Source organism: Ranitomeya imitator, chromosome 2 (assembly GCF_032444005.1).
Source record: "Ranitomeya imitator isolate aRanImi1 chromosome 2, aRanImi1.pri, whole genome shotgun sequence".
NCBI classification, from domain to species: Eukaryota; Metazoa; Chordata; class Amphibia; order Anura; family Dendrobatidae; genus Ranitomeya; species Ranitomeya imitator.
Genome location: NC_091283.1, coordinates 788,891,765 through 788,914,986, shown reverse-complemented (window position 1 = coordinate 788,914,986; position 23,222 = coordinate 788,891,765). Strand labels below are relative to the sequence as shown.

General features: G+C 47.0%; 1 protein-coding gene across 2 annotated transcripts in view; it reads left to right on the top strand.

Moving 5' to 3' along the window:
• The window catches only part of RTKN2 (rhotekin 2), a 60,000-nt gene extending 37,810 nt beyond the window's left edge, over positions 1-22,190 (top strand). For both annotated transcript variants that reach the window (XM_069753622.1, XM_069753621.1), the window contains 2 exons: positions 16,826-16,933; positions 20,101-22,190. In XM_069753622.1, the coding sequence (XP_069609723.1) occupies positions 16,826-16,933; positions 20,101-20,630 (638 nt within the window). In that variant the 3' untranslated portion in view covers positions 20,631-22,190. The remainder of the gene's footprint in view (positions 1-16,825; positions 16,934-20,100) is intronic.
• The last annotated feature ends 1,032 nt before the right edge of the window (positions 22,191-23,222 follow it).

Below are 23,222 nucleotides of genomic sequence, written 5' to 3'. Positions count from 1 at the left end.
TCACCTGCCTGTCACCTGCTGGTGACCTGCCTATGATCGGAGCTGTGAGCTCCGACCATAGGCTGGTGCATAGCAACACCAGCGTCACCAGGGCCTTCTTTGATTGGTGGGATCGATGTGATCATCGATCCCACCAATCACAGGTCACAGCAGCGGTGTGACCTGTCTCACCTGCCCCTGACCTGTGTAACTGCTCTGAAGGAATCCTCACACTTGGTGAGGATTCCTTCAGAGCGGTCACGCTGCGAGATCCCCTCCTGTGCTGAGACTTGTGGTGCCACAGTAGCCTGTGACACCACAATTCTTGCTAAAGAAAGAAGAGAGAAGAAAGAAGAGAGACTACAAACCGTAAGTGTTGATACCCCGATCCCGGCCCGATCTCTATTCATCCCCCCTTCTCCCTTCCCCCCTTCTCCCATCCCCCCTTCTCCCATCCTCCCTCCTTGCGCCGTATCTGTGCCCAAATTTAGCAGCCGCCGAGCGTTGATTGGTGACGCAGTTCACCTATCAACACTCGTGCTTGCTTTTTTTTCACCCCCTTAGCGCCGCCGAGCGTTGATTGGTGACGCAGTTCACCTATCATCACTCGTGCTCACTTTTTTTCCCCATCCCCGTGCGCTCCCCCAGCCGCCGCGTCTAATCCGTGCCTTTTCTTTTTCTTTATCGCCTCTCATTGGGGGACACAGGAACCATGGGTGTATGCTGCTGCCACTAGGAGGCTGACACTATGCAAATAAAAAAATTAGCTCCTCCTCTGCAGTGTACACCCCACCGACTGGCATTAAACTCTTCAGTTTAGCTTAGTGTCAGTAGGAGGTGGACACGGGTCTTTCATTAGACCCTTATCTACCTCAATGTGCGTCGTTTCTTTTCAGGTTTTCTTCCAGAGGGATACAGGGTGAGCAGTCACACCTGTAGTCCCACAATACGGACTATGAGTACGGCGTGTACTGCCACCCCGTATCCTCATAGATCCCTCTCCAGGACCAAGATCCTAGCACAGAAGCGTGCTCAGAAGTCCGGTCCTGGCTCCGTCCCCCACCCACTCGCCCACCAGAGCCTGTCGGTTGTGGAGACGAGGACGTCCATCAGCTCCCTGGACGTCTCATCCCCCTTTTAAGGTTAGTACCGGCGTGGGATTTTTTTGAGGTAAGTATTCCGGCGCCGCGTTTCCCCCCATCCCTTCCTAGAGTTTTCCTGGGGGTCTTACTAGGGGCTCCCTTATCCCGGGTCACTACTTGCTTGGATTCCCGCAGCACGACCTGGGCTTGCAGTTTCTGCAGACCTTCTCTTACGGACGCGGGGCCGTTATAGGCTGCCGCGCCGTTTGCCTACCAGTGTGGGCTCCGCGAATTCTCCTACCAGTCCTTCGGTAGGGGCCACTCTTCTCCCCGCGGCGCACTGCCTCTGCGCTGCGGTTTTCCAGGGTGCACACAGGCGCTGCGGCCCTGTCGGGCCGGCGCACCGCAGTTTTTGCCGGGGGATCTCCGGCGCTGCCGCCCTGACAGGACGGCGCGCCGCGATTCCCGGGGGCACTCAGGCGCTGCGGCCCTGACAGACCGGCGCGCCGCTTCTTCCTGAGGCGCGCTGCTCTGGCGCCGCAGGGGGCTTCTCGGCAGCAGGGTTTCTCTCTAGCGGCGCAGCCTGGTAGGCTGCTGCGCCGCATTTCCGGCGCATCTTTCCGGCGCCGCGTTTTCTCCTCGGCCGCCGGCTCCTACTTTAGGCCCCGGCTTCCTCCGGGGCCTACTTCCGGTTTGCGCGCTCCCTCTCTTCCGGTCTGCGGGCGGGCTTCTTTCCCGCCCGACATATTTGTCCTGCCCACCGGCGCCTCCGTGGCTGGCTCCACCCACTTCCTCCAGGACTGAGTCACTCTTCTGGTGTGCACTCCGCAGCAGCACCTGCTCAGCCCCGCACGTGTTTTTTTCTGTGAGCTCAGCGATCTGCGCAGAATACGGCCCCTCAGGACAGGAGTCCTCCGCTGACAAGTGGGACATCTTCCAGGACCGGGTCGTGAGTAGCTGCACTGCAGACTGACACCCTTCTCTGCCCCACTGTCCCCTAACCCACTGGCATCTTCAGGGATCTCTCAAAATGTCTTCTAAAGGGGGCCGCTCTCGTCCTCCTACTTCTTCATCTTCTGCCTTAGTCACGTACTTTGCATGTTCGTCCTGTAACAGCAAACTTCCCTCAGGTCAGTCCTCCCCGCTGTGTCAGTCCTGCAGCAACCCGATTGTTCCCACCGCCCAGGATCCCCCGGCTGTTCCGCCCGAGAGTGATCCCCCCATCCCAGGCTGGGCCGCCTCTCTGTCACAATCGGTGGCCGATTTAACACGGGTATCTCAAACCCTGGTGTCCGCGCTGGATCGGTTACCCTTGCAGACCCCTGCTGTGGCCAGCGGGTCGCAGGAACCGCCGCCCAAGCCCTCCTTGCTAAGCTACAAAAGGTCCAGACAGGAACGTCGGTCTGAGTCCTCTTCGCGTTCCATCTCGCCGCACGGCCTTCCGCCGCGGTTGGTGTCGCACCGTTCCTCCTCCCCTGAGTCAGGCGAGGCTTTATCTGATGCGCCCTCAGAGGAGATGTCGGAGTTGGATCCTAGCCAAATCGCCACCATGAGTGAGTCGGTCCAGAACCTCATTCGGGCTATAAACCAAACCTGTGGCATTAAGGATCCCTCTACGGAACCCGCAGATCAGGCGGTTTCGTTTAGACGGGCCAAACCACCTTCAAGATTTTTTGCCCCTCATCCTGAATTCGAGGAAATCCTGACCAGAGAGAGAGAGAATCCGACCAGACGTTTTCAGAGGGGAAAACGCCTGGGGGTGTTATATCCTTTTTCACCAGATCTTACCGCCAATTGGACGGCCTCTCCCTCGGTGGATCCACCTGTGTCCAGGCTGTCCACCAACACGGTGCTCCCACTGTCCGGCGGAGCGTCTCTGAAGGATTCTAACGACAGGGTTATAGAATCCTTCGCAAAATCTGCCTTCGAAGCGGCTTCAGCAGCGCTATGCCCGGCCTTTGCTTCCACTTGGGCCTCAAAATCCATCTCAAAATGGGCCAAGGATCTGCGGCGAGGTATCCTGGACGGGGCTCCTCCCGCGCAATTAGCGGAACTTGCCAACCAGATTTCCCACGCTGGTGAATACCTGGTTTCCGCCTCCCTGGATGTCGCGTCTTGTGCGGCTCAGGCTTCCAGCAATGCCGTTGCCATCCGCCGGACCGTTTGGCTCAAGGCCTGGCAGGCGGACTTGTCCTCCAAAAAGTCCCTCACTAGTCTGCCCTTCCAGGGCTCTCGTCTCTTTGGTTCCCAGCTGGACCAGATCATTAAGGACGCCACTGGGGGCACAAGTTCCCTTCTCCCCCAGGCTAAACCTCGTCGCCCTCCTCCTAGACGGCAGTTTCGCTCGTTCCGGCCTTTTCGTCGCTTCGCTGCGTCAAACTCCTTTTCCCAGCAGCAACAGAGGCCACAGGCACGTCAAGAGAAGAAGGCGGTGTCCTTCAGGCCCACTCCGTCCTGGCGTCCTCGCTATTCCCAGGGTAGATCGTCCAGGCCCAGGACTGGAAGATCCACTTCCGCATGACTCTCGGCAAGACTCCAGCCCAACTCCCAGGTTGGGGGGCCGTCTTCTCCGTTTCAGGGACGTCTGGATTTCCGCAGTAGAGGATGCATGGGTCAGGGAAGTTGTGTCTTCGGGATACAAAATAGAGTTCGCCTCCCGACCCAGAGATCGTTTCTTCCAATCTCGTCCTCCAAAAGATCCCGCTTTGGTTCCGGGCTTCTTCGCAGCCATCGCTTCTCTGCTCAAATCCGGGGTAATCGTTCCCGTCCCAGAAAAGGAACGGTACACGGGTTTCTACTCGAACCTCTTTGTGGTACCGAAAAAAGACGGCAAGGTTCGTCCCATTCTGGACCTCAAATTGTTGAACAGGAGGGTTCGCCTGAGACACTTCAGGATGGAATCCCTTCGTTCAGTAATTGCTTCCATGGAGGCTCAGGAATTTCTATGCTCTATAGATATCCAGGACGCCTACCTACATGTTCCAATATTTCCCGGACATCACCGTTTCCTGCGCTTCGCAGTGCAACAAGATCATTTTCAGTTCGTCGCCCTGCCGTTCGGTCTCGCAACCGCGCCAAGGGTGTTCACGAAAATCATGGCGGCGCTGATGGCCATTTTGAGAGTCAGAGGCTTGGTTCTGTTTCCATACCTCGACGACATCCTCATCAAGGCTCCGTCCTTTGCTCAGGCCCACGAAAGCTTGTCCATTGTTCTCGACACCTTATCCCGTTTCGGATGGCTGGTCAACCGGAAGAAGTCCTGCCTTATTCCTTCTCAGCGCATCATCTTTCTGGGCATGCTCTTCGACACTCGTCAGTCCAGAGTCTTCCTTCCCAAGGACAAGAGATCCACCCTTTGTCGGGACATTCTCTTGCTCCAGGGTCCTCGGCCTCCCTCCCTCCGATCGGCCATGAAGGTTCTGGGGAGGATGGTAGCTACCTTGGAAGCGATTCCCTTCGCCCAATTCCATTCTCGACCCCTTCAGCAAGCCATTCTGTCTCAGTGGGACAGGTCGGTCTTCTCCCTGGATCGGCCGATCAGACTCTCCTTTCGGGTCAAGCGGTCTCTCAACTGGTGGCTGACGTCTCCTCTCATCTCCCAGGGCAGGTCCTTCCTTCCGGTTCACTGGCAGGTGGTGACAACGGATGCCAGCCTGATCGGCTGGGGTGCGGTTTTTCGCCACCTGACGGTTCAGGGCCGTTGGTCGCTGCAGGAGTCCGCGCTGCCGATCAACGTCCTCGAAATTCGGGCCATCTTTCTGTCCCTCCGCCATTGGGAAAGGATTCTCAGGGGCCTTCCAGTCCGGATCCAGACGGACAATGCCACGGCTGTGGCATATGTCAACCATCAGGGGGGGACTCGGAGCTCCTTGGCCCTTGCCGAGGTGTCCAAGATCCTCCTTTGGGCAGAGGCAACGGTTCCGGTGATATCCGCGGTGCATATCCCCGGCGTAGAAAACTGGGCCGCCGACTTCCTCAGCCGCGAGGGTCTCGCGGCGGGGGAATGGTCCCTGCATCCGGAGGTCTTCCATCAGATTTGTCTTCGATGGGGAACTCCGGATGTGGATCTCACGGCGTCTCGGATCAACAGGAAGGTTCCACAATTCGTCTCCAGGTCACGCGATCCTCTCGCAGTGGGCGTCGATGCTCTGGCCATTCCTTGGTCACAGTTCGAGATGCCCTATCTGTTCCCACCCCTTCCATTACTTCCCAAGCTGTTGAAGAAGATCAAAGCGGAAGGGGTGCCGGTCATCCTGATCGCCCCGGATTGGCCCAGGAGAGCTTGGTTCGCGGAGCTCGTCAACCTTCTCGCGGACGCTCCCTGGTGCCTTCCAGACAGGCCCGATCTGCTGTCCCAGGGTCCGATCTGCCACCCGAATTCTCGGTCGCTCAGTTTAACGGCGTGGCTGTTGAGACCGCGGTTCTAAGAGCGTCCGGCCTTTCGGACCGGGTCATTCACACCATGATTCTGGCTCGGAAGCCTTCGTCTTCCAGGATCTACTACCGCACCTGGAAGGCCTACTTCCGTTGGTGCGAGTCCAACCGCGTGCCGCCTATGGTTTTTTCCCTGCCTTCTCTTTTGGCCTTCCTTCAGGCAGGACTGGATTCGGGCCTGGCTCTTAGTTCCCTGAAGGGTCAGGTCTCTGCGCTTTCCATCCTCTTTCAGAAGACCTTGGCCTCTCGGCCACAGGTTAAGACCTTCTTTCAGGGGGTAGCCCACGCCGTCCCGCCGTACAGGGCCCCTGTGGAGGCATGGGACCTAAACCTGGTACTGGACGTTTTGAAGGTTTCTCCCTTTGAACCTCTTAGGGAGATTCCTCTATCAGTGTTATCTTGGAAGGTGGCCTTTCTTGTGGCCATCACGTCCATTCGCCGCGTTTCCGAGCTGGCGGCACTGTCTTGCCGCCCTCCGTTTTTGGTCATTCACCAGGACAAGGTGGTCTTCCGACCTCCACCTTCTTTTCTTCCTAAGGTGGTTTCCACCTTCCACCTCAACGAGGACATCGTTCTACCTTCCTTTTGTCCAGCTCCGACTCATCCTCTGGAGCGATCGTTGAACAAGCTGGACCTAGTCAGGGCAGTGAGGATTTATCTGGATAGAACATCCTCTTTCCGGAAGTCGGATTCATTTTTCGTCATTCCGGATGGCACGCGCAGAGGCCAGCCGGCTTCTAAAGCGACTATTGCTCGCTGGATCAGAACGGCAATTTTGGAGGCTTACCGGGTCAAGAACAGAGTGCCCCCTCCTGGGATTAAGGCTCACTCTACCCGGGCAGTCGGCGCCTCCTGGGCGGTGCACCACAGGGCTTCCGCCCTACAGCTTTGCAAAGCGGCAACTTGGTCTTCCATCCACACGTTCGCCAAATTTTACAAGGTCCATACCTACGCATCGGCGGACGCCAGCCTAGGCAGAAGGATCCTGCAGGCGGCAGTGGTGAGTCCTCTGACCTGATGGAAGTCTGTTTTCCCGCCCTTGGGACTGCTTTGGGACGTCCCATGGTTCCTGTGTCCCCCAATGAGAGGCGATAAAGAAAACAGGATTTTTGGTTGCTTACCGTAAAATCTGTTTCTTGAAGCCTCCATTGGGGGACACAGCACCCTCCCAATGTTTTTGTTATATGTTCTCTGACTGTTCTCACGTTTACAGTTCTCAAGTTTGTGGTTATGGTTTTTCAACCTTGTTCTTTCTCCTACTGCTTTCTCACTAACTGAAGAGTTTAATGCCAGTCGGTGGGGTGTACACTGCAGAGGAGGAGCTAATTTTTTTATTTGCATAGTGTCAGCCTCCTAGTGGCAGCAGCATACACCCATGGTTCCTGTGTCCCCCAATGGAGGCTTCAAGAAACAGATTTTACGGTAAGCAACCAAAAATCCTGTTTTTTCCCCCATCCCCTTGCGCTCCCCCAGCCGCCGCGTGTAATCTGTGCCTTCCCTTTTCTTTTTCTTTTTTTTTCCCCATCCCCGTGCGCTCCCCCAGCCGCTGCGTCTAATCCGTGCCTTTTCTTTTTTTCCCCCATCCCCTTGCGCTCCCCCAGCCGCCGCGTGTAATCTGTGCCTTCCCTTTTCTTTTTTTTTTTTTTCCCCATCCCCGTGCGCTCCCCCAGCCGCTGCGTCTAATCCGTGCCTTTTCTTTTTTTTCCCCCATCCCCTTGCGCTCCCCCAGCCGCCGCGTGTAATCTGTGCCTTCCCTTTTCTTTTTTTTTTTCCCCCATCCCCGTGCGCTCCCCCAGCCGCTGCGTCTAATCCGTGTATTTCCTTTTTTTTTTTCCCCCCCATCCCCTTGCGCTCCCCCAGCCGCCGCGTTTAATTTGTGCCTTCCCTTTTCTTTTTTTTTTCCCATCTCCGTGCGCTCCTCCAGCCGCTGCGTCTAATCCGTGCCTTTTCTTTTTTTTTCCCCCATCCCCTTGCGCTCCCCCTGCCGCCGCGTCTAATCTGTGCCTTCCCTTTTCACATCCCCGTTCGTACACCCAGCAGGCGCCGAAATTTGATAAGTGACGCGGTTCACTTATCAGAGCTAGGGCCTGCTGTTTTAGACTTTTCCTTTCACAGGTATTTTTTTCTCCCCTTTGCTTTTTTTTTCCTTTAGTTTTTTCTTTTTAGAATAGTTTGCACCAAACACTATCCCCCCACACGTACACATAGTTACCAATAAAGTACACAAAAGCACCATACTGACAAAAAAAATGTCCCGTTCGTCCCAACAGCGCTATTCAGCGGAGGAGGCATATGCTTTCCTTGCCTCCGACACTGATAGTGAGGGAGAGGATCCCACTTTTCTTTATTTTTCTGATTCTTCCTCATCCTCTTCCCCCTCCTCATCTTCCTCCTCCGGCCTTGCGGAACCGCCACGCAGACGCCGCAGGACAGAAGAAGTGCCCATCATTCATGAAGATGAAGATGAGGCAGGGCCCACTCCTGAAGATGAACCAGCGCGCCCCTCTTCGGACCCCGTATGGACCTGGCCCCCCGAAAATTACGAGCCACTGATTCCTGATTTTGTGGCAGAATCAGGAATCAGGTTTGACACCACCGGCCTCACAGAAATAGACTTTTTCAAAGTCTTTTTCTCTGAGGATTTTGTTAACCTCATGGTGGAGCAAACTAATTTGTACGCTCGTCAATTTTTGGAGCAAAACACCGGTTCATCATATTCCAACTGGTCTCCTGTAGACGCAGTTGAGATGATGCAGTTTTCTGGCCTGATGCTTCATATGGGGCTCCTGAAGAAGCCAGAAGTTCGGCAATATTGGAGTGTTGATATTTTATTCAACACTCCAGTGTTCCGAATGGTCATGGTCCGAACGCGTTTTGAGGCCATCCACAAGTTCCTGCATTATTCCGATAATGCACAGTGTCCCGCACGAGATGACCCCAACTTTGACCGTCTGTTCAAAGTTCGGCCTGTCATCGAACACTTCAACAAAAAGTTCGGTGAAGTGTACGTGCCCAAAAGGGACATCTGCGTGGATGAGTCCTTGGTTCATTTTAAGGGGCGGCTCAGATTCCGTCAATACCTGCCCAGCAAAAGGGCCAGGTACGGAATCAAACTCTACAAGCTGTGTGAGAGTAGCTCAGGGTACACCCACAGCTTTCGAGTTTACGAAGGGAAGGACACCAGGATTGAACCCCGAGTGTCCTCCTGTCCTGGGAGTGAGTGGGAAGATCGTGTGGGATTTGGTGCACCCACTGCTGGATAAAGGTTATCACCTCTACACTGATAACTTTTATTCCAGCATCCCACACTACAAATCCCTCTCTGCGCGAGGTACCGCAGCCTGCGGTACTGTCCGCAAAAATCAGAGAGGCCTCCCAAAGACGCTACTTGGGCAGATGCTCAGAAAAGGTGAGAGCAGAGCCCAATGTAGCGACCACCTGCTGGTGGTCAAGTACAAGGACAAGAGGGATGTCCTTCTCTTGACCACCATACACGGTGATGGCAGTGCCCTCAGCACTGTACGGGGTACCTCTACACAGGTCTGCAAACCGGACTGTGTACTGGGGTACAACAAAAACATGGGGGGCGTTGATCTCTCCGATCAACTCCTCCAACCATACAGTGCTTTGAGGAAGGCCAAGGTGTGGTACAAAAAGCTGTCCGTGCACATTGTACAAATGGCAATGCTCAACGCTTTCCTGCTGTTACGATGTGCACACCACAGCGATACGTCATACCTTCAGTTCCAGGAGGTAGTGGTTAAGGCCCTGTTATTTGGCATGAGGGAAGGAGCTGGCCCCAGTACTTCCGGAACTGAAGGTGCTCGTATCGTACCAGGTCAGCATTTCCCGGGGGAGGTGCCGCAAACTGCAAAAAGAGGTAAGTCGCAAAAAAGGTGCAGAGTGTGTTACAAAAGGGGAATACGCAAGGACACCATTTATCAATGCGACACCTGCCCCGAAAAACCTGGCCTGTGTATGAAGGATTGCTTCAGAGTGTACCACACCTCCATGCACTACTAATTTACTTTACAGGAAACAGTAGATTAGTTCCAAAAAGGGGGCACATCTATGTAAGTTCATTGGGGGTCTAGTTTACAAAATGTCACTTGTGGGTTTTTTTTTACTGTTTGGGCACATCAGGGGCTCTGCAAACGGAACATGACGCCTGCAGACCATTCCATCAAAGTCTGCTTTCCAAAACGTCACCACATCCCTTCCGAGCCCCGACGTGTGCCCAAACAGTATTTTTTCCCACATGTGGGGTATCACCGTATTCAGGACAAATTGGACAACAACTTTTGGGGTCCAATTTCTCCTGTTATACTTGGGAAAATTAAAAATTGGGGACTAAATGATCATTTTTGTAGGAAAAAATAGGATATTTTATTTTCACGCCCGGGCGTTATAAATTTAAGTGAAACACTTGGGGGTTCAAAATTGTCACCACACACCTAGATAAGTTCCAAATTAGGTCTAGTTTCCAAAATGGGGTCACTTGTTGGGGATTTCTACTGTTCAGGCACATCAGGGGCTCTGCAAACAGAAGATGATGTCCGCGTACCATTCCATCAAAGTCTGCTTTTCAAAACGTCACTACTTCCCTTCCGAGCCCCGAAGTGTACCCAAACAGTAGTTTTCTCCCACATGTGGGGTATCAGCGTACTCAGGACAAATTGGACAACAACTTTTGGGGTCCAATTTCTCCTGTTACACTTGGGAAAATTAAAAATTGGGGACTAAATGATCATTTTTGTGGGAAAAAATAGGGTTTTTTTTTTCACGCCCGGGCATTTTAAACTTTCGTGAAGCACTTGGGGGACAAAAGTGCTCACGACACATCTAGATAAGTTCCTTAGGGGGTCTAGTTTCCAAAATGGGGTCACTTGTGGGGGTTTTCCACTGTTTAGGCACATAAGGGGCTTGCCAAACGCGACATGGCGTCCGATCTCAATTCCAGCCAATTTTAGCTTGAAAATGTCAAACGGCGCTCCTTTCCTTCTGAGCCCTGCCATGCGCCCAAACAGTGGTTCCCCCCTACATATGGGGTATCAGCGTACGCAGGACAAATTGGACAACAACTTTTGGGGTCCAATTTCTCCTTTTACTCTTGAGAAAATAAAAAATTGGGGACTAAACTATTATGTTTGTGGAAAAAATAGGATTTTTTATTTTCACGCCCGGGCATTATAAACTTTCGTGAAGCACTTGGGGGATAAAAGTGCTCACGACACATCTAGATAAGTTCCTTAAAGGGTCTAGTTTCCAAAATGGGGTCACTTGTGGGGGGGTTCACTGTTTAGGCACATCAGGGGCTCGCCAAACGCGACATGGCGTCTGATCTCAATTCCAGCCGATTTTAGATTGAAAATGTCAAACGGCGCTCCTTTCCTTCTGAGCCCTGCCGTGCGCCCAAAAAGTGGTTCCCCCTCACATGTGGGGTATCGGCGTACTCAGGACAAATTGGACAACAACTTTTGAGGGCCATTTCATCTTTTTACCCTTGGGAAATTAAAAGAATTATTGCTGAAAGATCATTTTTGTGACTAAAAAGTAAAATGTTAATTTTTTCCTTCCATGTTGCTTCTGCTGCTGTGAAACACCTGAAGGGTTAATCAACTTCTTGAATATGGTTTTGCGCACCTTGAGGGGTGCAGTTTTTAGAATGGTGTCACTTTTGGGTATTTTCTGCCATATAGACCCCTCAAACTGACTTCAAATGTGAGGTGGTCCCTAAAAAAATGGTTTTCTAAATTTTGTTGTAAAAATGAGAAATTGCTGGTCAACTTTTAACCCTTATAACTCCCTAACAGAAAAAAATTTTGGTTCCAAAATTGTGCTGATGTAAAGTAGACATGTGGGAAATGTTACTTATTAAGTATTTTGTGTGACATATCTCTGTGATTTAATTGCATAAAAATTCAAAGTTGGAAAATTGCGAAATTTTCAAAATTTTCGCCATATTTCCGTTTTTTTCACAAATAAACGCAGGTAATATCAAAGAAATTTTACCACTATCATGAAGTACAATATGTCACGAGAAAACAATGTCAGAATCACCGGGATCCGTTGAAGCGTTCCAGAGTTATAACCTCATAAAGGGACAGTGGTCAGAATTGTAAAAATTGGCCCGGTCCATAACGTGCAAACCACCCTTGGGAGTAAAGGGGTTAATATAATTTTTTAAAATCTTTCACCTCTTTTTCAGATCTGATCTGTGTTGTTGTCCTTCTGTTACACATGTATGTATTGCAGCTGTCAAACAGCCACGAGACCTGCAGCAGCGGAAGGCTCAACATATTATTCGAGCACGCCGATAACACTTAGCACCTGAGCATGCACAGATAACACCTTATCTCAGCACGTTTGCTCATCACTAGGAATAACAGAGTAGAGACACTCGTTAATGATATTTCATTGGGAAATCAAGCGTTTACATTGTTGCTGAGCTGTTGACTGTGCGCTCAGTGCAATCCTCTACGAGGGCAGTGCAGCCTGCATCATACATACCAGGTGACTGATAATGGCTTCAGGTACATTGTATGGATATTGTCAGGACCTCTATTTGGGGCTCTTTTTTTTATCTAGTCTTGTGACATTTATTTTAGAGAAGTGTTCCTAAGCCTTCATATAACATCCCCTTTTTTAATCCTCTCCATCTCCTCCTCCTCTTCCTCCTCCCTTGTTCCAATGTCTCCTGCGAGTGCAATTATCACCAGGCACATTCATATTCGATTTCCCTAAAGCATCCGTGTAATTAAACATTTTCTCCTGGAACAGACAATGAAATATTGTCTGTTTTCTTTTATATTTAATTACCGTGTTTTTGTCTTTTCAACAAAAAAAAAGAGAGAGAGTTCCATAACATTTTCCTCCTGCATTAATTTTGCAAAAGGTAAGAAATATAACAAAAAGCATCTCCTTAAAAAAAAAATTAACTCATTAATTCCCATCAAGTGCCTGTGCATCATTTTACAATGATGAGTTGTGCGTTTTGTATTTAAATAAAGACTGAAATCCAATGCTGTCATCACTCTTACCAAGTCCAGAAATTACACTGGCCACGTTCATAGAAAAAGGGGTTTTTTTTGTCTAGGAAGAATACAGATTTTCCCTAAAGGAGGGAGCCTGTTGCCCTCAAAACCCAACTTAAACTTTTTTGTTTTTATTTCCTACAGCCCCTCTGTACATCCATAGTCACAGAGCTGAATAGCTTGACCTATTCTTATCAGCTAAATTGACAACAGCGCACTGCTTCTTTTCAGTGCTGCAGGCCCCTTCTCTGCTCTCAGTGCTGCAGGCCTTTCATTCTTACAAATACGGAGATGTCAGGACACAACCCAGGTAGATGAGCTCAGACAATCCTTTGCTCACTGTGCATTATATTGAGGTAACACACTTGGAGTGTCTTTTCTCTTTTTCTTTACCCTTTGTTCAGGGACATTTTTGTGTTTTCCTCTGCCCAGCTATATAATGGTTTTTAAATTTTGTCTTTATTTGTGGGATGAGTTGTAGTTTTAAGTGACACCATACATTATTCTATATAACGTACTGTAAAGCAGGGAAAAAAATGCCAAGTGGGATGAAATGGTAAAAAAAAAAAAAAATGCATTATGAGTGTATTGCATTATGGTAAGTTCTAATACCTATAGTGCTGGCCAATTGCTGACAAGTGTGTCGCCCGCCTGGGCTTATGGGGTACTCTGTACCGGGTCTGGTCGCTGTTAAAGGGGATGTCACGGTGGCTGCGACCCGGTCCTTGGCCCTGGGTGCCCAATCAAAGGGGAAAAGGTCTTTTAAGGGGAATTGTGAATAAAGTCTATTGTTCGTGACACCACCTGTGTTTTTTGGTCAGTAAGGCCGACGCCGCTCAGAGGGGTCCTCTGGGGTGATGGTATGGCGACTAGATGGTGACGCTTCCCACAGGTGAAGCGGGGTCCCCAGGGCTCCCAAGGTGTGTGTATGGATGTTGTATGCTGACGAATAAGTGGAGGACACAAGTTGTAAAGTCTTTACCTGGTTTACTGTTGGTAGAAATCCACAGTCCAGGGTACCAGGCACAGGTGGTGATGTGGTCCGGCCGACTTGGAGGCAAAGGTGATCCCTCTCCCAGGTGAGGTCCGTAAGCCTCTCCTACTTGCGCTAAGATGGCGAGGCCCTGCTGCTTGTAGCTTACTGGCAAGGTGTCCTCTCTCTCCTGTCCTGGAACAGCTGCCTGCACAGTAGGCAGGTTGAGCCTTTTTATAGGGTCTCTACCACGACCCGGGCTCTTAAAGTACTGCTGTACCTCAGGCTTGGTGCGGGCAGGTAACGTGTAGTTCAGTGCCCTCTGGTTCTGCTATGTGTCTTAGAGTCCCACAAAAGCCTCGGGCACCCGGTTTCGGCTCTGAGGGTGCCCGGTCACAGTTCCCCTCTGAGCCCTGTGCCACTCCTGTGCTCCTTTCCTCAATGCTCCACTGCATACAACAACCCTTCAGGTTATCTTCCTTCCCAGGAGCTGCAGCTCAGTCCTGGCTGCACGGCTCCGCTCTCCGCCTCACAGACTTCCTTCTGTCTCGGTGTCTCTCTGACTGCTCTCCTTGGTCTCTCTGGACCAACTAACTAACTCCTCCTCCAGACCAGTATCCTTAAAGCTGGGGAAGCTCCCCTAAATCCGGGTCCTGAGCTCCCCTTCCTGGCCTGGATTCAGAATGTGTTACATGTGTCTGCTTACCTGGTAAAGAGAATCCTCCTTGCCTCCACGCATGATATCGCCCTCCCCGAAAGGAAGGCAACATTACTGTAACAACCGGTTACCTGGGTTGTTAACAAAAAAGCAGCTTAAAAGTTACAGATCATGAAAATTGGGACCGTTTTTGAATATATGAAACTGGCATATGTACTGAATGTTTTAATTTGTGGGGCTGTGAGCAGCAGGAACATGCTTTTCTACTCTTTAGGATGACAGTTATGTATTAGGGAACCACTATATAGAGCGTGACAGTTTATTGCAAACACAATATCATATTATTCACCCTTCTCGTGTCCTGTGGCTGCCATCATTCTGTGATAGTAAGAGAAAACATGCTTTTCATTTGCTTACCTATTCATTGCTATCCTTAAGACAGAAACTTCCGAAAACCTTTTATCTCTCAGGTGATTATTAGATTTCATAACTGATTATAAGAGGAGTCAATGAGAATATTTAATTTATTCAGCACAGAAATTGCCTCCAAGGTCACGGAGATCTCATGCGATTAGCATTCTGTTCGTTGTGCTGCTACATAATCATAATTAGCCATACACTGAATGTATATTCCGCCGCTTTAGCCAAGGTTAATTGGACCCTTTTAATAACATTTTATGTATTTTTCCTCAAGCCCTCCATCCAAATGTAAAACGGAAGAAACTAGACGGCTCGGTTACATAAAAGAAACAAAACTATTGATTTATTCTCCGGGTTCCAGCCGCGGAGTTTAACAATGGCTCGGGTTAGGAAAATAATGGCGCGGTGTTAATGAGCCGAGTTGTTGCCCTGTTATCAGCAGCTGACGGCGCCGTGCGAGTCTGTCTGGAACAGCTGTTCAACAAGTTCCTGACATACGGTGATAGCTGCTCACAGATCGGATCACTCCCAGAACAAATATTAATGCTCAATCCTGTAATGACTTAACACTTCGGGTCTGGTAATCTGCACCGAGATGATGAGATGAGATTTACCGGGCAGTGTATGGTGGAGGACCAGGTACAAGGTGAGATGCGTGCGCAAATGCTTCGGCGTCTCCTGCTTGTAAGGCTTCTTTCACACTTCAGTTGTTTGGCGTCAGTCTGCTCCGACATCGTGACGGATCGACAGATCCGTCAAAATTGTTAAGAAATCGGTTCTAACGGATCCGTTTTTTTGACGGATCCGTTACACAGATGCGTAAAAAAAACGGATCCGTTAGAACCGTTGCGACCAATTTTTACATCCGTTGGAACCGTTTTTTGACGGATCCATTTTTTTTGGAAATCTCAATGTGATTGGCTATGCGAAGTACAGGGAAATGTGACTGACTACACACACACGCACGCAGAACTCATGCTGGATGGCAGTACTCACATGGCTGTCTCAGGCAGGGTCTTGCTGGCAGGGTCTCGTCTTGCTGGCAGGGTCTGTCTTGCTGGCTGGCACATTGAGGAATGAAGCCCACCTGTCCTGTTTATATAGTTTTGGGGTTGTCTGGGCAAAGTATCCACTTTTTGGAGCATGCTCAATAAAAAAAGCGGATTGGGGCGACGGATCCGTCACCCATAGGCGCCCATTCTAGGAAGTGGCGGACGCGACGGATCCGCCGTGGACCTCCATTTCGGCGCCAACAAAAAAAACGTTACAATTTCCGTCAATGTCTAGACAACGTCCGCCACATCTCGATGGATCCGTCGCATGGCGGATGGAACTTACGACCATCCGCCACAAATCAGTCGCTAATGCAAGTCTATGGGAAAATAGCGGATCCGCAAAAAAAAAAAATTGCGGATCTGCCATTTGACGAAAATGGCGGTTTCAAACTGACGCAAAAAGACTGAAGTGTGAAAGAGGCCTAACATCTAGAGCAAGTACCTCTGAAGGACCCAACTAGACTCGGCTTTAATTATGATTTACCGTGGTGTTTTTTTTTTTTTTTGTTTAAATCCTTTAGATTCATAACTTTTTATTATTATTAGATGTAAATTAGTTGTTACTGTATACATTTTCTTTCTTTCTTTAAATCGTATTTTGATATTTTTGGGGAAGTCGGTATTAGCCCTTTTTGTTTTGTTTCTACAGCATTTATCGATTTATTATGTGGTATACGTGACATGTTAACATTTTTCCGTTGATCAATAAAATTGAGATAGCAAAGTTTATATTTTGCATTAACACTCCTGAACCGTAAAAACACTTACTGTAATTATTATTATTATTATTATTGGTCACGATGCCATTATCTCAGATTCATAATTGTATTTAGTTCACAGAGCAGTGTGAGAGATTGTCTTTTGAAGAATAATCTGTAAATACACATTTTTGTTTTTTTGTTTTTTTCTTTTATATTTGTCCAGAAGAAAGACTGAATCCAACAATTCTGACATTTTAAATTTTCTTACCTTTTTTTGTTGTTATTCATATGTAGGTGTATACAATACAACACAGCCAGCCCAGGTCAGGCTCTTCATTGCCCTAGAAGTTCTTGTCCCCTCTTCCCACCCAACAATCGTTTTCTTTAGGTGCTGATGATGGTCACTCTAACTGTTTAGATGCGACCCCCCCAAAAAAAAATAGGAACTATTATGTGCAACTGAAAATTGCTCTCTGCTGCCCCTCTCAGGTCAGTGGAAGCATTGTGCGGAAGAACTCATGAGAATAGAGATCACGTCACCACGGAAACCACCATTGTTTCTAACAAAAGAGGCGACGTCCGTGTACCATGATATGAGTAAGTGGAATTTGTTAATGTGGAAAGTTAAAAAAAAAAAATAAAACACAGCGCTGGATTTTTTTTGTTTGCACTTTTTCATTTTATAATATATATGTGTGCAATTTACGAAACTTAATTTCGAAGGTTTTTTTTTCTTAAATTACCAATCATAAATATATCAGAATTTACCTGTTATGTACTGTATGTGGGAGGAGGGGTTGAGGTATTTACTTAAAAAATAAATAAATAAAAAATTGTGCTTTTACATCCCTGCAAACAAGGATTATTAGTTACTCTGCAATAATATGGCTACAGGCCAAACTATGGTGTAATCTCAAAGTATAATCTTTGTCCAAAAGATGAGCTCAGTTGGAGACTGACTTGTGCGGCCGCCATTGACTCTGAGGATAGCCGAGTTTCCGATCTTTTCACTGGGTAGCAGGCCATGCACACAATGGGGGTTATAGACACAGGTTTTAGAACTACCATTTTATTTTTCAGTATTTTGTATGTGCAGCTCCACACTGTGTGTAACGGCCACTGCAGGGTACTGCACAGCTCGCATTCACGCAGCAGATGATCTATGGGGGTGCTGGGGGTCCTATGTAGAGGTCATCCATGTGGTGTGACCAGAAAACGCCCTTAACAATCTCTATCCTGGCCATAGTTCCTCATTTTAAGAGTGAAGATTATCTCCTGGGAACCCACCAATCCTCAGACCCTTGTTACCTGTGCACAGCGATTTACACGTGTGCGAATTGTATGATGTGAGCTGCAGTGCCAGTCACCGCAATAATAGCATGCATCGTGTATGTCACAGTGTGTGGATAACCATCTTCTGCTATTTGGCAGAGCTCAAACCCCCTGCGGATCATACTTTATATTAAGAACTGGAAAACTTTGTAAACACTTTTATTAGCTAATAACTTGAAAATTTGAAAGTGAACTTGTACTTTCCACATCCTTTTATAAGTATACTAGATGGTGGCCCGATTCTAACGTATCGGGTATTCTAGAATATGTAGGTAGTATATAGCACAGGCTACATACTATATTGCACAGTGACGTAGTATATAACACAACCGACGTAGTATATAACAGAGCTACGTAGTATGTACCACAGCATACGTAGTATATAGCAGAGCTACATAGTATATAACATAGCCACGTAGTGTATTGCACAGCTACGTAGTGTATTGGTCAGCCACGTAGTATATAGTAGAGCTACGTAGTATATAACATAGCCACGTAGTATATTGCACAGCTACGTACTGTATTGCACAGGTACGAAGTATATTGGTCAGCCGCGTAGTATATTGCACAGGCACGTAGTATATTGCACAGGCACGTAGTATATAACCGTCACGTAGTGTATTGCACAGCTACGTAGTGTATAACAGAGCCCACGCAGTATCTAGCAATGTGGGCACTATATGCGTGGTTAAAAAAGACTTAAAATAAAAAATAAACATATACTCACCTTCCGAAGGCCCCTTGAATTCCTGGCGCCTGTGTGCGGTGCACGCGGCAGCTTCCGGGCCCAGGGTTGGTATGAGCGCAGGACCTGTGATGACGTCGTGGTCACTTGACCGTGACGTCATGGCAGGTCCTTCTCGCATAGCATCCTTGACACCGGAACCTGCCGCTTGCACTGCCGAGGACAGCGCGCGACCTCGGAAGGTGAGAATAACCTTTTTTTTTATTATTATTATTTGTAACATTAGAGCTTTTTACTATTGATGCTGCATAGGCAGCATCAATAGTAAAAAGTTGGTCACACAGAGTTAATAGCTGCATTAACGGAGTGCGTTACACCACCGCATAACGTGGTCAGTTAATGCTGCCATTAACCCTGTGTGAGAGCTGACTGGAGGGGAGTATGGAGCGGGCACTGACTGCAGGGAGGAAGGAGCGGCCATTTTGCCGCCGGACTGCGCCCGTCTCTGATTGGTCGTGGCAATGGTCGTGGGCGTTTTGCCACGACAAATCAGCGACTTGGATTTCCATGACAGACAGAGGCCGCGACCAATGAATATCCGTGACAGACAGACAGACGGAAGTGACCCTTAGACAATTATATAGTAGATAAAGAAATATTGGAAATTTTGTAATCCTTATATATTAATTCTAAACACTCATTTTCGGTGATTTCTTTGTATCTCCGTTCATACTGCACTCACACACACACAAATGATATACCATTTGAAAGGTAAACTTGCCCCCTTCACAAAGAAAAGACACAAACAAACCACTCATTCATGATTCGATCAATAAATACAGTTTAACATTCATTTTCAGAAATCTGCAGAAAAAACAATAACCTGCAGGTGGCACCACAACCTCAAGACATTTTTTTAGCCTTTATTTTTCAAACCAATTTATTGTATTACCAATCTACATATACAAATACCTCTCTGTGATCATCATCTCATTTAAATACATTTACATTTTTCCAGCTTGATTTTCCTGAAATTGCCTGCGCCACTGTCAACCAATGTGCAAAAATTTTGCACGGGCCAACTAGTATATCTTATTAGAGAATTCTGGTTCTTTCTCCACTTGGGAGCCACTTTTGCCCTTACTGTGTCTACTGAACTTATGCTCTCTGGAAGAACCATCAATAAAGGATAAGGAGGAGTGATGAGCAGATTGAGAAAACAAGCTGAGATAGGCGCAGTTCTTTCTGAGCTTTCTAGCAAGTCTTTCACTTCACCAGAGCTGGATTCACATCACCACCGCTCAGTATTATATAATTTCCTTCATGCTGATGCTGTTTCTTTCTGTGTGCTAACTAGGGAATGGAAAGCAGGAATACATCCCTCAGTGTTGTGATGTGTATAGGAAACCTCATAAAATCTAGTTTCCTCCCACCGGCTCAGGGTCCAGTAACTTGCAAGCTAGAACCCGCAGAGAGTAAATCATATAATGGCCAGAAATCCTATTATTCCTCCTGTACGCACACGGGACAGCTTATGCTGAAAAGTTACTAGAAAGTATCATTACAATTTTAAAGGTATAAATGATTAAAATTGTCTTTCCAGAAATGAATCATTTATGTGAGTTAAACAAAAATAAAAACAAAAATATATTAAAATAGGCAGCCTTGGATTTACCAATACTTTTAGTTAATGTCATCTTATTCTTCATTTTTCCATTCCTCATTTTATTTACAATTTTTTTTTTAGGCATTGGTTCTCCCGTGAAGTTTGAAGGTTTAACAGATATTCTGCACAGGAAAATCGAAGAAACAGACGGTCAGTTTCTCCTAGGTCTGGAAGAATCTGTTCTACCTCCATGGTCTGCCTTATTTGATGGAAATCATCAACTCCATGTCGAAAAGAACGCCCTTTCTCCAACGTCAAAAAGTACCGAATCAAACCTTCTAGACGGCAAAGGAAAGAAAAGAAGAGCTCCTCCTCCACCTCCCAACAAAACTCCCTATGGCGCAGATCATAAAGTCCCAGACCCTACAGAAAAGGAGAATATCTGGCCGCGGTCAAGCTTTTCTCGCAAGTCTCTTGATGCTAAATTGTCTTCTTTCATGCAACAGTTCCAGAGGCCGATCGTCCCTCCGAGAAAGCCCATGTCCTCTGAGGGCAATGACCCCATCGAGAGAGATGCCGAGGTTCTTCCATCAAAACCGGTTCCTGCTCCGAGACAGAAGTCCTTAAAAGATAGACTGGTCCCCAAGTCGTGGCTACAGTCACAAGAATGACTTCATTCTCTGTATGTTCGTTAGAAGCTAGAAGTAAATCAGACAAGTTAACTGTCATTTTGCTCCGAAAAGCTTGTTGAAAATATTTTTTTTTTTTTTCTCCCTCTGAGCAATTTGTTGCCCGGCATAATTGGCTTAGTATTTTAATCACAATCCTATCCTCGTGTTATTTGTTATGTGCTCAGATTATATAGAAGAATTTTTCGAGTACCCTGAAAGAAAACCAGGCTCTTAATCTTCAAAGAAAGTTTTCCTTTTTTTTTTCTTCATATCGTTATCCTCTGTCTCGCAGACTGTTCTGCTTCATAATTACACCCAGGACACAAGTAAAATGTCAGTTTAGGTTGAATTGTACATATTTATTCTTTTCTTTTGCCAGTTACTGTCCTGAGCCGAGATTTTGCTTTGATTAGTCAAACTAAGCGGGCCTATTACAATTCAGAATCATTAAATTTAAGGCAATAATAGAAAATTACTGAGTGCAAGTTATATCATGAGACTGTGCTTGCTATGTAAAGAACATACTGATTTTTAATATAGTTATTTTATATTTATGTTTTTAGCATTTTTGGGTTTTATATGAAAAAAAAAAAAACTGACTTCTCACAATATGTTGCCATGTTTGATAAAGGGAATCTGTCAGCAGTTTTTTGCTATGTAACCTGAAAACAATGCAGTGTAGCAGCTGTGACACATTTCATGGATTTTTCCCTTTATTAGGCTGCTGTTCCCATACAATTAAGGTTTTATCACCAGGAGATTATCATGTGGTCCGACCACACCCCCTTCTCACTGCCCCTGGTGTGGGCGGGGTCAGCTTTCTGAGCTCTGCTTCATTCTAAATCTAATCTCTGTGTTATAACTGCTGCATCCAGTAAGCGAAGTGATACATCGTTGGAATCAGGGTCTCTTTTCCTACATTATGCTGCTCTCAGATTAGTTAGCAAAAACCTGCTGACAGATTCCATTTAAGCTTGCCAATGTTTAATCAGTCATTTTAATTTTTATGTCATAAATTAAAGTACACCTGAAAATTAGCAACCGTGTAATATATCTTATCAGTGAAATCTGCTTCTTTCTCCTCCTGGACTGATCAATCATTCCGAAGTTGTGGATAAAAGCTGTAAAATCTTTCTGTAATCCCTTTTCCCATAACTTACATAGGAGATGACCATTGTTGCATATAAAATTCTGTGGCGACATTCTGCTGCAAGTTCTGAAACCGTTACAGTTCTCCATAGAATTCTATAAGCACCAACTGTCATCTGTCAGTAAATGGAAAACCTATATAGACAGATTCTACATCAGAACTGAGAATTTCAAGAACAAAATGATCAGTCCAAGAGGAGAAAGAAACCGATTTACCTAAGCTATATTATACAGTTTCTTATTTTAAAGCTTATTAATTTATGGAAAAAAAATGTAACAAAATGCGCCAGTGGTATGAGTATAATTAATATATTTAATTTGTGTTCTTCCCCCTTCTCGATTGCCATTTGAAAAAATGCAGGACTTAAGTCTTGATTGTCTTGAAAACTATATTAAAAAATTGTGTTCTTTCTTCTTTTTTTTCTTTTTGTAACAATAATTTGATTTTTGGGGACCACATGTTTGACAATGGGTTGGCAAAAGCATTAGAAAAATATCTGCCCTCAGAACGAGCACCATGTTTATCCGTGTCTGGTGTTGCAGATGAGCCAAATTCACTCCCATCTGTTGCAATACACAACCGATGGACAGACCTGGACAGCACTAAAGGTAATGTTTATTAAATGTAATTGTAATTCGTACATGTACAGTGGCATGCAAAAGTTTGCGCACCCCCAGTCAAAATGACTGTTATTGCGAACAGTTATCGTATTTTGTGGAGTATAAGACGCACCCCAAATTTTGAGGACAAAAACCCCTTTTTTTTATTAAAATGGTGGCCCTTCTTATAATCCATGCTTCTTATTGCTTACCGGGGGTGGTGGCTGCGGTGGAGCGGGGTCCCAGGGTCGCTGCAGGAGGAGGCAAGAATGGAGCGTTGCTGCAGGCTAGGATTAGGGGGTGTTCAGTGGTGCGGGGGCTCTGCTGACATTTTGTGAAAGCCTAGAGCCCCCGCACTTACATGGTTTACTATGCGGTGGACTCCGGGAAAATGGCTGCCGGAGGCGGCGCATGCGCAGATGGAGATCTCGGGAGATGAGATCTCAATGCGCTGCTTCCAAAAGGTTATTATTCCTGATTGTGGGCACATATCCTTTTAGAGCTGGGAAATTTGCACCATCTGGCCTTTCCTAACATTGATGGTGAACAAGGTCTGAGCCCTTGGTCAAAGTTATCTTGAGCACACGTCTCCAAGGGTGCCCGAACTTTAGTGTGTGTGTGTGTATATATATATATATATATATATATATATATATATATATATATATATATATATATATATATATATATATATATATATATATATATATATATATATATATATATATATGTGTGTGTGTATATGTGTAGTTTAGACCAGGGGTGCCCAAACTTTTATATGCCACTGTATGTTGAATAAAAACTTGGGGAATTTGTTTTTTTATTTTTATGTTTTAGCTGATA